The following is a 16,995-nucleotide window of genomic DNA, read 5'->3' as shown; positions in this document are numbered from 1 at the left end:
AGGTGCTATCAGGCCCGGCCCGAGATTTTTGTGCCAAGTCAGGCTTTAAGAACATCTTAAGATGTAAAAAATTAGAATGTTAGAAAATTACTAACCAAAATTCGCCATGTACATAATGACATTCTATGTGCGCACTTCAAATTTTGCGGAGAACAAACAATTTTTGTGTCTTGCGTAGAAGAAACTCTCATTGAAAATTCTTTTCACACGGAATTTATAACTTTTACACAAGGTTTTTTGTGAAACGATTTTGTGAGCACGTAGAATGTGTGAATGTAACACAAAAAGATTATCAGTCACTTAAAAAACCGGAAGCATATAAAGAGATGGTGCACATTGCTTGTGTTTCAGATATGGATAAAGTTCACGGGTGCACCACATACGTGAGCATCACAAGCAGAAGCGCAACATTACAGAAGAAAATGAAGTTCACTGGTACCAGCAACACAGTCTCATTCAGTAGCAAGGTTTCACATGATACAAACACTGCACATCACAGACATACTTGAGCTACACACTTTGTAATTAGCAAACCCTACTAATTATGATGCTAGAACTTTCCGTGCATGGACCTTCACACAAAACAAAAGGCCATGCACTACTTGACACACACACACACACACACACACACTAGCACAAGCTCCTCACAACGAACACTAGCAAGCAAACTAACCATTTAAGAAACTAGTTATCCAACAACAAGAAGAGACTCTAGAAATCAAACAAACACCTGGTACTGCTAATTTTTTTAATTAGCTGTTGTCCTAATGGCGCTAGTACTACCGGTACTAGCTGGTAGCTACCTTTGTTTCTTCTGCGAGATCCTATCACCACCCGGTAGCCTGAACAGCAGGGAGAGCGGGGACGCCAGGTGGTGCAAGGATCTCGAGACCTCCTCAGCTAGCTCTAGCTAGCAGGGTAGCTAGAGGTTGTAGTGGTAGGAAGATGCCGCCGCGGCGGGCGGGGGCGGCGAGGCGAGCTGGGCGCAGAGCTCGGCGAAGGCGGTGAGGATGGCGGCGTGGTGGCGCGGGGAGTTGAGGGCGAGCAGGCGGCGGAGCATGCAGCGGAGGTCGTCCCAGCTGCAGAGCCCCGTCTCGACCACCATCTGCACCATGCTCTCCCTGAAGTCCGCGCGCGGGTCCGACGAGTCCTTCTCCACCGCCAGCCCCACGTCCTCCGGCTCCGGCTCCGCTTCCGCTGCCGTAGCCGCTCTCTTCTCCACGTAACTGTGCCTCTTCTTCTGCTTCCTCTTCGCGCTCGCCGGCTGCATCTTGTTGACCGGGGAAGCCGGCGTCGCCGTTGGGACCTGCAGCTTGGGCGCGGGAAGGTGTTCTTGCTTCTTGGGAGCGGCGCCGAAGCCGTGGTAGGAGGAGTAGTAGTTGGAGCAGTTGGAGGAGGCGTAGCTGGTGGAGAAGGAGGCGGTGGAGGAGGAGGACGGGAAGAGGCTTGACGAGCTGTTGCTCCTCGCCGGCCCCGCCGCCGCGGAAGGCCTGCTCGCGAATAAGGAAGGCTTGAGGAAAGACGGCAGGCTGAGCTGCACCCTCGGCCGGCGCGGGCGGCAGCTGCACCCGGTGTCGACCACCGGCACGTGGCGGCGCCGGCCCACCGGGAAGTGCCCTCCGCCGGCGCCAACACCCCTGCGCGCGCCGCTGGACGACATGGCCGAAACAGTATGGCAGTTTAGCGCGCGGCTATCCCCGCAAGTCCGGCTACGTCGGGCGTCGCTCAACGGGTGTGTATAAAGCGCGCTCCGGTTCCGGTGTGTAGGCGAGTTGGGATTAATTGCTTGCACGGTGATGTGTGGTGTGTGCGATTTTGCAAGCTCGCAAGCAAATCTCCTAGGAAATGCGACTAGGCAAGTGAGGTGTTAGTATATTTTCTCGTGTGGGACGGTGATAAGGGGCACGTAGTTTATATATGTTGGAGTATTTGACTAGGAGTCGATGGGATAGTTAATTGAGAGAGGATTGGTGGGTTTTAGCTGGGCCATGTGGGGAGGCTAGCTCATCATTCCTCCCCTGCTATTTCTGCTGACTTTGACTGTCCTCTCTAGCTAGCCTTGATGCTCTTGTCTTGCCAATTTGCAAATGGAAAAACTGTCCAACTGCCAAGGCAGAGCTGGGCATGTGATCATCTAGTGTTCATTTATTTGCCAAAAAAACACTAATCTATTGATAAATATCTATAGCTGCGAAAAACTAATAAATAATAATAAAATTGAACCCCACTAGGTTTCGATAACCTAGAACTAACCTAATTCTCGACCACCTAATTTCACTTGTAACTGAGAAAAAATATGTGCAATAGCACTACCACCTGTAATTGCACACCCATGTGTAATTTTGATATACAAGAATTCTCAAAGCAAATCTAATGGTTCTCGAGTTGACCCTACAATTAAGTTAATTCTCGGTTAACCTAGAACTAGTAAAAGGGATGAAAAAAATATAGTAGGCCATTAGACCACTTAGACACGCCTATAGATACTACTGTGAGCGAAAGGCGCGCCACCGTCCTCGCTCCACCATCACTGAAGGCGAACATATCGTAATAGAGCTTGTTGTAGTACACACTTAGGTAGTCGTCGTGCTATATCCCCAAATGACCAGCGCACTAGAGCAATAATGGCCGGCAAATATGAGACCGGTAAATCGGAAAAGACAAACCTAAAAGAACACCAAGAACACGGAACCAACCGGATCCTAGGAGATCCGAAGAACGCAGAAATCCACGTGACCTCCATCAACACTAGACGCCCTCAAAAGACTGAGAATAGAAAAAATAGCATTATTATAACTTCAAGATCTAGCATCCACCTCACAGTGTCAAAAAGGACACAAAAAACAATCTAAACAAAGAATGGGAATCATCCTACCGGCGAGCAGTCATGGTCTTCCACGACTCCCTCACGCCAAGGTCACCGGAGGCTGAGTAGACCTAGTCGAATGTCCCTTGTAGCTTTTTTTGTTATGCCATGTTTGGAGGAGGAAACCCATGCTCCTCGCCTCCCCAAGGGCGACCATGACTGCTCGGCGGTGGCTCTTCCTCTGGGCTGGTGGCGGCACGTTTCGGGTGGCTCGGGCTCGGCAACGGCGGAGGTGTGACGTCAGCGTGTGGTGTTGCTGCTCTGGCAGTGGCGGGGCAACGTGAGCTTGGCGGGGTAGCACCCGCTCGCCCCAGACCTGGGCTCTACGGGCCTCATATAGGGGTTTAGGGTTTCTCTGCTCGGCCGTGGAGCTCCGTGGAGGTGATGGCCATGACGAGGGTAAGGCTGACGGTGCCGGTAGTCGGCATGTTGCAGCGCGGCTGCGGGCTTTACGGGCCCACTCGGGTTCTGGCCACCCCATTGGGATTGGTGTGCCTCCGTGGGGCCTTTACGGGCCCATTGAGCCCGGCTGGACCCATTTGGGTCTGGTACTCCTGCTGCCGCGTCTAGTTGGCTACCGCCTTTTGTGGTGGAGGTTGTTCCCTCCAGCGCACGGTGTTGATGGCCATGCTTCAAGATGTGCCCTTTGCGGCCATCTTGCAATCCTCGTGACGGTTGCCTCGGGGAGGCTATGATGGTGACTTCTTGACTGTGGTGGCGTGTGCTAGTGGGCGGTGAGTTAGGTGGTGGTGAGCCTTTGTCCTCGCAGGGCTCATGTGCAGCGGACCATCAGAGGGTAGATGAGATGGTTTCCAGGAGAAATCCATGTCGTCTCGTCCGACACCAACGCACTGTCGCCTGTGGGTGACATATTTCCTTCTAGGAGGGCGTTGTGGCTACCCTTGGTCCATTTCCTTCGGTGCGCAAGGGGGAAACCCTAGGACCGGTCTCTTGTCCGGGCAGCAGCGACGTCGACGCCGCATCCCTTCTTGAAGGTGCCGCTTGGTACTTGACGCTTCAATGCTAGGAGCGAGGTGGAACTTCTTCGGAAGGCGGAGCGGTTGAAGGTCATTGTTGCTCGGTCAACCCGTCTTGGTCTTCATTTTATTTCTTCTTTTGTTTGTTTGTGGCATGTCTTTGTTGTTGCCTAGCATTTTCTTCATTTCGGTTCGATCATTGTTATATGATGTATTGCTATATTAATATAATGGGACGAACGCATGTTTGGAGGATATTTGCTTGCTTGTGTATATATTTCATGGCCAGGGAGCAATCGGTATATGCATGCCAGTGTGACATGGCATGCGCGTCGTGCTCCGCGCCGCTGGTCAGACACGCATAGCTCGCCTGGTTTCACAGACGCCGCACGTCATGAGCATGACGCACGTCCGGTGTGAACTACACCTCGACCGTAGACTCGTGAAATACGGCGTGGGAATCGTGCACCTGCTTAGTATATTCTCCTCTCCCTGTCCTAAGAAATTAGGGTCTATTCGGTTGTAGAATTAGGTGGAATGGAATGGAACCATTCCATTCCTTGGAGCCATTCTCGCGTTCGGTTCAGGGACAGGATGGAATGGAACCGTTCCTCGAAAAGGAATATTCCGCCCAGATGCGGAACGCACCCGTCCGGGCAAATATGCCGGATGAGGTGGAATGTCTCGATCTGCGTGCTAATCCCTCACTCTCCCCTGTGCTAACCCCTCTCTCTCTCCCGGCCGGAGCAACGCGAGACGGAGCACGCCGCCCTCGCCGCCCCAATCTCGAGCACGGCGCGGCGGCCGGAGGCCGGCCACCTCGAGCACGGCCGGAGGCGCGGCGACCGGAGTCCGCCCCGACCACGGCCCGAGGCGCGGCGGCGCGGATGCGACCAGCCACGGCCGCGGAGGTCGTCGGGCGCGGGCAGCGACGGAGCGGGGACGGTGGCCTCGTCCAGCGTGGGGACGGCGGCCTCGTCCGGGCGCGGCGCGACGGCGGCCTCCACCAGCTCCGGCCCCGAGCCTCTCTCTCTCCTTGCTCCCGCCTGGCCGCCACTAGCTCTGGCCCAGAGCGCGCCGGCGCTGGCCCGACTCCGCCACCCGGCCATCTCCTGCTCCGGCTCCATGCGGGACCTGCACCCGAGGTCGCCGGCGCCCGGCCGCCGCGCTCCCCCAGCTCGCTCCCAAGCTTCCTCGACCAGCGCAAGGACGAGGCCGCCGTCCCCACGCCTAATTAGGCTCTAATTAGGCTATAATGAATAATGTTTAGATTAATTAGGCTCTAATTAATTAAATTTTAGATTAACTCTATGTGGTTCCATTCCCTCCTTTCCAGATCAACCGAACGCAAGTATGAAGTGGAATGGAATGGAGTGGAATGGAATCCATTCCACTTCATCCTAAAACCGAACACATCCTTAAATTTCTTCCTCCATCGTCGATTGCTTAGATAGTATTGCAATGATCGTCCTGAATATAACAGCTAGCCACGTAGATCGATTAGTTGATATCTCCACAAATAATCTAGCTAGGGCCGGCTGCCGTCAAACATAAGAAAATACAACACATCTACATTGATGCCTAACACGTACTCAACGCGACGCGTCTGGATATGATCGATCGGGAACTAAAACTTACATGAGCGCGACAATATTTTCGACGCATGCAGCAACTGCTATTAATCTAACAAGGCAGTGCGTGGCAGTGATATGGAGTTTGGTTTGGATATCGATATCTCGACAGCGACCACTAATCATTCCGCAATGTCTACACGCCCTTGAAACCGCAAGCGTGGGATTGTACATGTATATTATGTCCTAACTCAATTGAAGTTTTAGTTTTAACTATTTTCTTGACTAATTTTATGTCTAGCACCAACATGGAAAAGTCAGACAAGTACATATCGAATTCTTCTATACGCAGTTCTGTAGACTTCCAAGGAGCACGAGTTGTGGGAGGTAAAAAGGATGGTTCTCATCGGCCAAGTGACACCTACTGTTGGATCTGAATTGTGATTACATTTTGGAGATTCAAAGGCTTGTTATCTTTCCTTTCTTTCCACCAGTCTGGTATCCATGTGACAAGTGAGGAAAAAGAAAGAGCAGATATAGGTCCCTGATTTCACTAAACCTAATGTTTATTCGATCCATCTCAGATTTCGCATCGTGCATCTTTCTCATAGTTTTGCAGAGAACTTTGTATGTGGAATTGCATGCACTAGCCAGTTCGACTAAAAGATCGATCCGATGAAAGAGGGCTAGACAATTATATTCAACACACCCCCTCATGTTCAGGCTGGTGGGCCTTTTTTTAGATCTCGCACGGGCCTTAGATGTGTATCCTTGATTTTTTGGAGGCCACAAATATTTATTTTAAAAACTACGTTGGTTAGGATTTAAACACAGAACCTTATGGCCTGATACCATGTGGAGTTGCATGGTCTAGCCAGTTCAACGAAAAGACCAATCTGATGGAAGATATGGCTAGGCAATTATATTCAACACCTTGATGTATTATATGGGCTACAACCTAGGTACCCATATAGCCTAAAAATTCTGAATATCAAGGCTTAACTAGTATGGAAGATTAGGGACTGTGCAACACAAAGTTTAGTCTCATATTGCTAGTTGGGAGAGAGTTGAAACAACTTATAAGGGCAGCTGTTGCAGCTCCACTAATTGAGTGGTAAGAGAAGGAGTTCACGTGCACTCCTCCTCCGCCATTCGCGTCGTGTCTTCCCCACTCCCTTCCATCCCTCTCGCGACAAGTTTATTTTTCTGTGCTCCTCTCCAGTCTCCCCCATCCCGACGACGACGTGCACGGTTGTCCGGAAGAGAGCAGCCATCCGAGACCCCGTCCTTTGAGATCCTGCACCAGGAGACACACGATAAGGTTTTACGGGAGCATCTTGGCGCGACTTCTCGTTGTTGTTCGAGTTTTTCCATCGCCGGCTTACTTCGTCCTCACCGGCTTGCTGCTTCCTTACCGATCTCCCTATTTCCGCCGAATTCAACACTATGGCCGTGCTTCTCATCTCGTACCTTGCACTAGTATTTCTTCCGTATTCAGATCTGCTAGATTTTCTTAGTCAGATGTGTATGGTTAGCTAGGTGTGCTAGTGCATATTTGATGGTGCTTTCGGTAGTTATTAAAATCACTCGGAAATTGCCTAATAATCTAAAAAACCCTAGAAAATTGGAGTAACCATGGAGTATATATATATATATCTTGTGAAGCCTAGTGACCACCTCAAGATCTATTGTGGTGACCCAGCATACCACTGCATGGTATAGTATGCAGGTCGTTGACATAACACCAATGAAACACCGTTTCACTAGTATTACATCCCTCAGAGTGGTACAACAGAAACATATGCGGGTCCAAGGCATGTCTATAGAATTACAACACAAACTCTTTACAGAAGATCAGCACAGCCTCCTACTTTACAATGAGGTAAAAGGACAAATAAGCTCCAGAAGAACAACTCGTAGCCTAACTGACGAGGGATCACCTCGCCAATGCCTACGTATTGTAGATTTGGGTTTCAAGAGAGAGCGACGCTGGAGATTTCGGGAGCGAGATTAGGCACACGATGTACCCAGCTTCGGGTCCCCTCGGTGGACGATCCCTACGTGCTGCTAGCAATCTAGTATATGATCATAAGTAGGTTTACAGGGTGCCGCCGTAGGCGGGGCTATGTTGTCTATCTGTTGTCCTCTCTATCGGGTGCCCTGGCTGGCTTTATATATGCAACCAGCCTAGGGTTTTATAAGAGTCCTAGTCGACTACTTCTTTGGGTTGCCTTCTTGGATCCTCTCCATATTAAGCCTTCTCCATATTGGGCCGAGCTAGGTATACTAATAATAGGTACCCGAAGGTATGCCCATGACAGTAGCCCTCGAGTGTCTAGGGAAGTCGAAGACTTGCGTAGAGACTCCAATCATAATCATCTCCAAAGTCGAAGAAATAAAAGGCGAGGCCATTAATCCGGAAATACATCAGGTCAATATCGTAGATCATGTGTAGCGTAGATGATATCAACGATTCTCGAAGTTATTTTTCTATCAGGTGGGCGGCCAGCGCTCCCGATGGGAGTAGCCCCCCGAGTCTATGGGCAAGTGCTTGCACTTGGGCATAGACTCAAGTTGTACTACTCGATGAAGAACTTAACTATATTTCTGGGCGCATCACCTCTTTTTATCGACTTCTATTGGAGGAATTAATGAAATCCAGCGCTCCCGTTGGGCGTAGGTGATACGCGTACAGCACGCGTCCGTTGGGAACCCCAAGAGGAAGGTGTGATGCGTACAGCGGCAAGTTTTCTCTCAGTAAGAAACCAAGGTTTATCGAACCAGTAGGAGCCAAGTAGCACGTTGAAGGTTGATGGCGGCGAGATGTAGTGCGGCGCAACACCAGAGATTCCGGCGCCAACGTGGAACCTGCACAACACAACCAAAGTACTTTGCCCCAACGAAACAGTGGGGTTGTCAATCTCACCGGCTTGCTGTAACAAAGGATTAGATGTATAGTGTGGATGATGATTATTTGCAGAAAACAGTAGAACAAGTATTGCAGTAGATTGTATTCGATGTTAAGAATGGACCGGGGTCCACAGTTCACTAGAGGTGTCTCTCCCATAAGATAAATAGCATGTTGGGTGAATAAATTACAGTTGGGCAATTGAAAAATAAAGAGGGCATGACCATGCACATACATGATATGATGAATATTGTGAGATTTAATTGGGCATTACGACAAAGTACATAGACCGCTATCCAGCATGCATCTATGCCTAAAAAGTCCACCTTCAGGTTATCATCCGAACCCCTTCCAGTATTAAGTTGCAAACAACAGACAATTGCATTAAGTATGGTGCGTAATGTAATCAATAACTACATCCTCGGACATAGCATCGATGTTTTATCCCTAGTGACAACAGCACATCCACAACCTTAGAACTTTCTATCACTGTCCCAGATTTAATGGAGGCATGAACCCACTATCGAGCATAAATACTCCCTCTTGGAGTTAAGAGTAAAAACTTGGCCAGAGCCTCTACTAATAACGGAGAGCATTGATACGTCTCCGACGTATCGATAATTTCTTATGTTCCATGCCACATTATTTATGATATCTACATGTTTTATGCATACTTTATGTCATATTTATGCATTTTCCGGCACTAACCTATTAACGAGATGCCGAAGAGCCAGTTGTTGTTTTCTGCTGTTTTTGGTTTCAAAAATCCTAGTAAGGAAATATTCTCGGAATTGGACGAAATCAACGCCCGGTAGCCTATTTTCACACGAAGCTTCCAGAAGTCCGAGGGAGAGACGAAGTGGGACCACGGGGCGCCGCCACACTAGGGTGGCGCGGCCCGGGGGGCCGCGCGGCCCTAGCGTGTGGGGCCCCCGTCAGCCCTCTGACTCCGCCCTTCAGCCTACTTAAGGTCTTCGTCGCGAAACCCCTAGTACCGAGAGCCACGATACGGAAAACCTTCCAGAGACGCCGCCGCCGCCAATCCCATCTCGGGGGATTCAGGAGATCGCCTCCGGCACCCTGCCGGAGAGGGGAATCATCTCCCGGAGGACTCTTCACCGCCATGGTCGCCTCCGGAGTGATGAGTGAGTAGTTCACCCCTGGACTATGGGTCCATAGCAGTAGCTAGATGGTCGTCTTCTCCTAATTGTGCTTCATTGTCGGATCTTGTGAGCTGCCTAACATGATCAAGATCATCTATCTGTAATGCTATATGTTGTGTTTGTTGGGATCCGATGGATAGAGAATACTATGTTATGTTGATTATCAATCTATTATCTATGTGTTGTTTATGATCTTGCATGCTCTCCGTTATTAGTAGAGGCTCTGGCCAAGTTTTTACTCTTAACTCCAAGAGGGAGTATTTATGCTCGATAGTGGGTTCATGCCTCCATTAAATCTGGGACAGTGATAGAAAGTTCTAAGGTTGTGGATGTGCTGTTGCCACTAGGGATAAAACATCGATGCTATGTCCGAGGATGTAGTTATTGATTAGATTACGCACCATACTTAATGCAATTGTCTGTTGTTTGCAACTTAATACTGGAAGGGGTTCGGATGATAACCTGAAGGTGGACTTTTTAGGCATAGATGCATGCTGGATAGCGGTCTATGTACCTTGTCGTAATGCCCAATTAAATCTCACAATATTCATCATATCATGTATGTGCATTGTCATGCCCTCTCTATTTGTCAATTGCCCAACTGTAATTTGTTCACCCAACATGCTATTTATCTTATGGGAGAGACACCTCTAGTGAACTGTGGACCCCGGTCCATTCTTTTAATCGAATACAATCTCATCGCAATACTTGTTCTACTGTTTTCTGCAAACAATCATCATCCACACTATACATCTAATCCTTTGTTACAGCAAGCCGGTGAGATTGACAACCTCACTGTTTCGTTGGGGCAAAGTACTTTGGTTGTGTTGTGCAGGTTCCACGTTGGCGCCGGAATCCCTGGTGTTACGCCGCACTACATCTCGCCGCCATCAACCTTCAACGTGCTTCTTGGCTCCTACTGGTTCGATAAACCTTGGTTTCTTACTGAGGGAAAACTTGCCGATGTACGCATCACACCTTCCTCTTGGGGTTCCCAACGGACGCGTGCTGTACGCGTATCAAGCTCTTTTTCTGGCGCCGTTGCCGGGGACGTGAAGGAAAATTACTCCACAGAGATTTCTAACTCCCACGTCAACTACACGCCAGCAAGCATGCAAGATCATAAACAACACATAGGTAATAGATTGATAATCAACATAGCATAGTATTCTCTATCCATCGGATCCCAACAAACACAACATATAGCATTACAGATAGATGATCTTGATCATGTTAGGTAGCTCACAAGACCCGACAATGAAGCAGAATTAGGAGAAGACGACCATCTAGCTACTGCTATGGACCCATAGTCCAGGGGTGAACTACTCACTCATCACTCCGGAGGCGACCATGGCGGTGAAGAGTCCTCCGGGAGATGATTCCCCTCTCCGGCAGGGTGCCGGAGGCGATCTCCTTAATCCCCCGAGATGGGATTGGCGGCGGCGGCGTCTCTGGAAGGTTTTCCGTATCGTGGCTCTCGGTACTGGGGGTTTCGCGACAAAGGCTATAAGTAGGCGGAGGAGATAGGTCAGGGGGCCACACGAGGGCCCCACACAACAGGCCGGCGCGGCCAAGGGCCAGGCCGCGCCGCTCTAGTGTTTGGCCTCCTCGTGGCCCCACTTCGTATCATCTTCGGTCTTCTGGAAGCTTCGTGTGAAAATAGGCCCCTGGGCGTTGATTTCGTCCAAATATTTCCTTACTAGGATTTCTGAAACCAAAAACAGCAGAAAACAGCAACTGGCTCTTCAGCATCTCGTTAATAGGTTAGTGCCGAAAAATGCATAAATATGACATAAAGTATGCATAAAACATGTAGATATCATCAATAATGTGGCATGGAACATAAGAAATTATCGATACGTCGGAGACGTATCAGCATCCCCAAGCTTAGTTCCTGCTCGTCCCGAGCAGGTAAACGATAACAAAGATAATTTCTGGAGTGACATGCCATCATAACGTTGATCATACTATTGTAAGCATATGTAATGAATGCAACGATCAAAATAATGGTAAATGACATGAGTAAATAACTGAATCATAAAGCAAAGACTTTTCATGAATAGTACTTCAAGACAAGCATCAATAAGTCTTGCATAAGAGTTAACTCATAAAGCAATAATTCAAAGTAGAGGTATCGAAGCAACACAAAGGAAGATTAAGTTTCAGCGGTTGCTTTCAACTTGTAACATGTATATCTCATGGATATTGTCAATGTAAAGTAATATAACAAGTGCAATATGCAAGTATGTAGGAATCAATGCACAGTTCACACAAGTGTTTGCTTCTTGAGATGGAGAGAAATAGGTGAACTGACTCAACATAAAAGTAAAAGAAGGGCCCTTCGCAGAGGGAAGCATTGATTTCTATATTTGTGCTAGAGCTTTGGTTTTGAAAACAAGAAACAATTTTGTCAACAGTAGTAATAAAGCATATGTGTTATGTAAATTATATCCTACAAGTTGCAAGCCTCATGCATAGTATACTAATAGTGCCCGCACCTTGTCCTAATTAGCTCGGATTACCTGGATTATCATCGCAATACATATGTTTTAACCAAGTGTCACAAAGGTACCTCTATGCACTTTGTACAAAGGTCTAAGGAGAAAGCTCGCATTTGATTTCTCGCTTTTGATTATTCTCAACTTAGACATCCATACCGGGACAACATAGACAACAGATAATGGACTCCTCTTTAATGCTTAAGCATTCAACATCAGTTAATTTTCTCATATGAGATTGAGGATATTTGTCCAAAACTGGAACTTCCACCATGGATCATGGCTTTAGTTAGCGGCCCAATGTTCTTCTCTAACATTATGCATGCTCTAACCATTCTAGCGGTAAATCTCCCTTACTTCAGACAAGACGGACATGCATAGCAACTCACATGATATTCAACAAAGAGTAGTTGATGGCGTCCCCAGGAACATGGTTATCACACAACAAGCAACTTAATAAGAGATAAAGTGCATAAGTACATATTCAATACCACAATAATTTTTAGGCTATTTGTCCCATGAGCTATATATTGCAAAGGTAGAGGATATAAATTTTAAAGGTAGCACTCAAGCAATTTACTTTGGAATGGCGGAGAAATACCATGTAGTAGGTAGGTATGGTGGACACAAATGGCATAGTGGTTGGCTCAAGTATTCTGGATGCATGAGAAGTAATCCCTCTCGATACAAGGCTTAGGCTAGCAAGGCTATTTAAAACAAACACAAGGATGAACCGGTGCAGCAAAACTCACATAAAAGACATATTGTAAACATTATAAGACTCTACACCGTCTTCCTTGTTGTTCAAACTCTTTACTAGAAATTATCTAGACCTTAGAGAGACCAATTATGCAAACCAAATTTTAGCAAGCTCTATGTATTTCTTCATTAATAGGTGCAAAGTATATGATGCAAGAGCTTAAACATGAGCACAACAATTGCCAAGTATCACATTATCCAAGACATTTTACCAATTACTACATGTATCATTTTCCGTTTCCAACCATATAACAATTTAACGAAGAAGATTCAACCTTCGCCATGAACACTATGAGTAAAGCCTAAGGACATATTTGTCCATATGCAACAGCGGAGCGTGTCTCTCTCCCACACAATGAATGCTAGGATCCATTTTATTCAAACAAAACAAAAACAAAAACAAACCGACGCTCCAAGCAAAGTACATAAGATGTGATGGAATAAAAATATAGTTTCACTAGAGGAACCTGATAATGTTGTCGATGAAGAAGGGGATGCCCAAGGCATCCCCAAGCTTAGACGCTTGAGTCTTCTTGAAATATGCAGGGGTGAACCACCGGGGCATCCCCAAGATTAGAGCTTTCACTCTCCTTGATCATGTTGTATCATCTCCCTCTCTTGATCCTTGAAAACTTCCTCCACACCGAACACAAAACAACTCATTAGAGGGTTAGTGCACAATCAAAATTTACATGTTCAGAGGTGACACAATCATTCTTAACACTTCTGGACATTGCACAAAGCTACTGAAAGTTAATGGAATCAAAAAATCCATCAAGCATAGCAAAACAGGCAATGCGAAATAAAAGGCAGAATCTGTCAAAACAGAACAGTTCGTAAAGACGAATTTCTAAGGGGCACCAGACTTGCTCAAATGAAAATGCTCAAATTGAATAAAAGTTGCGTACATATCTGAGGATCACTCACGTAAATTGGCATAATTTTCTGAGTTACCTACAGAGAATTAGGCCCAGATTTGTGACAGCAAAGAAATCTGTTTCTGGGCAGTAATCCAAATCTAGTATGAACCTTACTATCAAAGACTTTACTTGGCACAACAATGCACAAAACTAAGATAAGGAGAGGTTGCTACAGTAGTAACAACTTCCAAGACTCAAATATAAAATAAAAGTGCAGAAATAAAAACATGGGTTGTCTCCCATAAGCGCTTTCTTTAACGCCTTTCAGCTAGGCGCAGAAAGTGTGTATCAAGTATTATCAAGAGATGGTGCACCAACATTACCTTGGGCTTTACACTTACCTTTCTTATTCTTTTTCTTACTCTTTGATTTAGGGAATACATGTCTACCCCCCGGTGTAGAGGTGAATTTTAGGGTGCCTTCTCCCACATCTATGACTGCTCCCAATAGTTTCAGCAGGGATCTTCCGAGTGTGATTTGTCATGTTCCTGCACATTCAATAACAGGATAATCAATGGATATTGTTCTTCCAAGAATGGTTGTATGCACACCCGCAGCTATTCCCTTAGGAATTATAACAGAGTTATCAATAAGAGTTATTCCTTCTCCCCCTTCAACGAGTCCCCAAAGTGTCAAAGATTCATAAATTCTCTTAGGCATAAGGCAAAATTCAGACATAATATCACAATTGGCATGGAAAGTTTGATCACCGATAACAACTTTAATAGTAGGATCCCATAATGAAGGTTCAGAGTTTACTAAAACTTGATCAAGACGGTTACGAACATAGCTATAATTTTCGTGCAAGCGAGATGCACTTGTCTCAAGAGTGTTTAATCTATTATAAATGCTAATAAGGGCTGAATCAAAGTTATTAGCTGAATCATGTGATGCAACCAATTTCTTTATGGCATTAAAAGCTTGATCCCCATTACAATGAAGGAAATCTCCTCCCACTAAAGCATCTAAGGCATATCTATAGCGAAGAATAAGCCCAAAATAAAAGTTACTAAGAAGCAAACTTAGGGTCATTTTAGGTTCAGTTTTGCTATAAGAATCAAAAATTCTAGACCAAGCTTCTTTAAAATTCTCTTCACCACCTTGTTTAAAAGTGAAGATCGATTCCTCTGGTGATAGAGTAACAACTACAGGACTAGTCATGATAATAAAAATAAGGTAAATGCAAGTAACTAATTTTTTTGTGTTTCTAATATGGAGAATGCAAACAAGACAGTAAATAAAGTAAAACTAGCAACTAAATTTTTTGTATTTTAGTGCAGCAAACAAAGTAGTAAATAAAATAAAGCAGGACAAAAACAAAGTAAAGAGATTGGAAGTGGAGACTCCCCTTGCAGCGTGTCTTGATCTCCCCGGCAACGGCGCCAGAAAAAGAGCTTGATACGCGTACAGCACGCGTCCGTTGGGAACCCCAAGAGGAAGGTGTGATGCGTACAGCGGCAAGTTTTCCCTCAGTAAGAAACCAAGGTTTATCGAACCAGTAGGAGCCAAGAAGCACGTTGAAGGTTGATGGCGGCGAGATGTAGTGCGGCGCAACACCAGGGATTCCAGCGCCAACATGGAACCTGCACAACACAACCAAAGTACTTTGCCCCAACGAAACAGTGAGGTTGTCAATCTCACCGGCTTGCTGTAACAAAGGATTAGATGTATAGTGTGGATGATGATTGTTTGCAGAAAACAGTAGAACAAGTATTGCAGTAGATTGTATTCGATGTTAAGAATGGACCGGGGTCCACAGTTCACTAGAGGTGTCTCTCCCATAAGATAAATAGCATGTTGGGTGAACAAATTACAGTTGGGCAATTGACAAATAAAGAGGGCATGACCATGCACATACATGATATGATGAATATTGTGAGATTTAATTGGGCATTACGACAAAGTACATAGACCGCTATCCAGCATGCATCTATGCCTAAAAAGTCCACCTTCAGGTTATCATCCGAACCCCTTCCAGTATTAAGTTGCAAACAACAGACAATTGCATTAAGTATGGTGCGTAATGTAATCAATAACTACATCCTCGGACATAGCATCGATATTTTATCCCTAGTGGCAACAGCACATCCACAACCTTAGAACTTTCTATCACTGTCCCAGATTTAATGGAGGCATGAACCCACTATCGAGCATAAATACTTCCTCTTGGAGTTAAGAGTAAAAACTTGGCCAGAACCTCTACTAATAACGGAGAGCATGCAAGATCATAAACAACACATAGATAATGGATTGATAATCAACATAGCATAGTATTCTCTATCCATCGGATCCCAACAAACACAACATATAGCATTACAGATAGATGATCTTGATCATGTTAGGCAGCTCACAAGACCCGACAATGAAGCATAATTAGGAGAAGACGACCATCTAGCTACTGCTATGGACCCATAGTCCAGGGGTGAACTACTCACTCATCACTCCGGAGGCGACCATGGCGGTGAAGAGTCCTCCGGGAGATGATTCCCCTCTCCGGCAGGGTGCCGGAGGCGATCTCCTGAATCCCCCGAGATGGGATTGGCGGCGGCGGCGTCTCTGGAAGGTTTTCCGTATCGTGGCTCTCGGTACTGGGGGTTTCACGACGAAGGCTATAAGTAGGCGGAGGAGATAGGTCAGGGGGCTACACGAGGGCCCCACACAACAGGCCGGCGCGGCCAAGGGCCAGGCCACGCCGCCCTAGTGTTTGGCCTCCTCGTGGCCCCACTTCGTATCATCTTCGGTATTCTGGAAGCTTCGTGTGAAAATAGGCCCCTGGGCGTTGATTTCGTCCAATTCCGAGAATATTTCCTTACTAGGATTTCTGAAACCAAAAACAACAGAAAACAGCAACTGGCTCTTCGGCATCTCGTTAATAGGTTAGTGCCGGAAAATGCATAAATATGACATAAAGTATGCATAAAACATGTAGATATCATCAATAATGTGGCATGGAACATAAGAAATTATCGGTACGTCGGAGACGTATCAGTAGGCTCCACTCGAGTCGCAGAGTCGAGTTGAGTCTACAAACCTTTATATATTTGCATAATCGAATTAAATTTCTGTGCTTTTTCTCTTTTTCAAATTCCTCGAGACTAAAGAAATACTATATTATCTTCGTAAAATATATTGTACAGGGATATTGGTAAATGCGGCTGGTTCATCTAATAGATCAGGTACCAGTTAATTGCTCTAGTGGCAAATCCAGGTAAAACTACTTTAAACTTGCATCCCCGAACACGAATTCGGGATACTGGCGTAATTCAGAAAGCGCCGCTTTTAGACTTACTGAAACTGAATTCCAGAAAAATTATCAGGTCCACAGCGCGTCCG

General features: G+C 46.3%; 1 protein-coding gene across 1 annotated transcript; it reads right to left on the bottom strand.

Annotated features, from left to right (window-relative positions):
• Positions 1-423: 423 nt before the first annotated feature.
• LOC127294302 (uncharacterized) lies at positions 424-1,899 on the bottom strand. Its single transcript, XM_051324086.2, has one exon. The coding sequence runs from the start codon at positions 1,658-1,660 to the stop codon at positions 923-925; it is 738 nt and encodes a 245-aa protein (XP_051180046.1). The 5' UTR covers positions 1,661-1,899; the 3' UTR covers positions 424-922.
• Between the last annotated feature and the right edge of the window lie 15,096 nt (positions 1,900-16,995).

The sequence above is a fragment of the Lolium perenne genome, chromosome 4, assembly GCF_019359855.2.
Source record: "Lolium perenne isolate Kyuss_39 chromosome 4, Kyuss_2.0, whole genome shotgun sequence".
NCBI lineage: Eukaryota > Viridiplantae > Streptophyta > Magnoliopsida > Poales > Poaceae > Lolium > Lolium perenne.
The sequence above is the reverse complement of the archived record's forward strand: the minus strand, read 5'-3'. Positions and strand labels throughout refer to the sequence as shown.

Bases quoted from the DNA above. Each gene is read 5' to 3' on its own strand.
- LOC127294302 (XM_051324086.2), bottom strand. From the start codon at position 1,660: ATGTCGTCCAGCGGCGCGCGCAGGGGTGTTGGCGCCGGCGGAGGGCAC.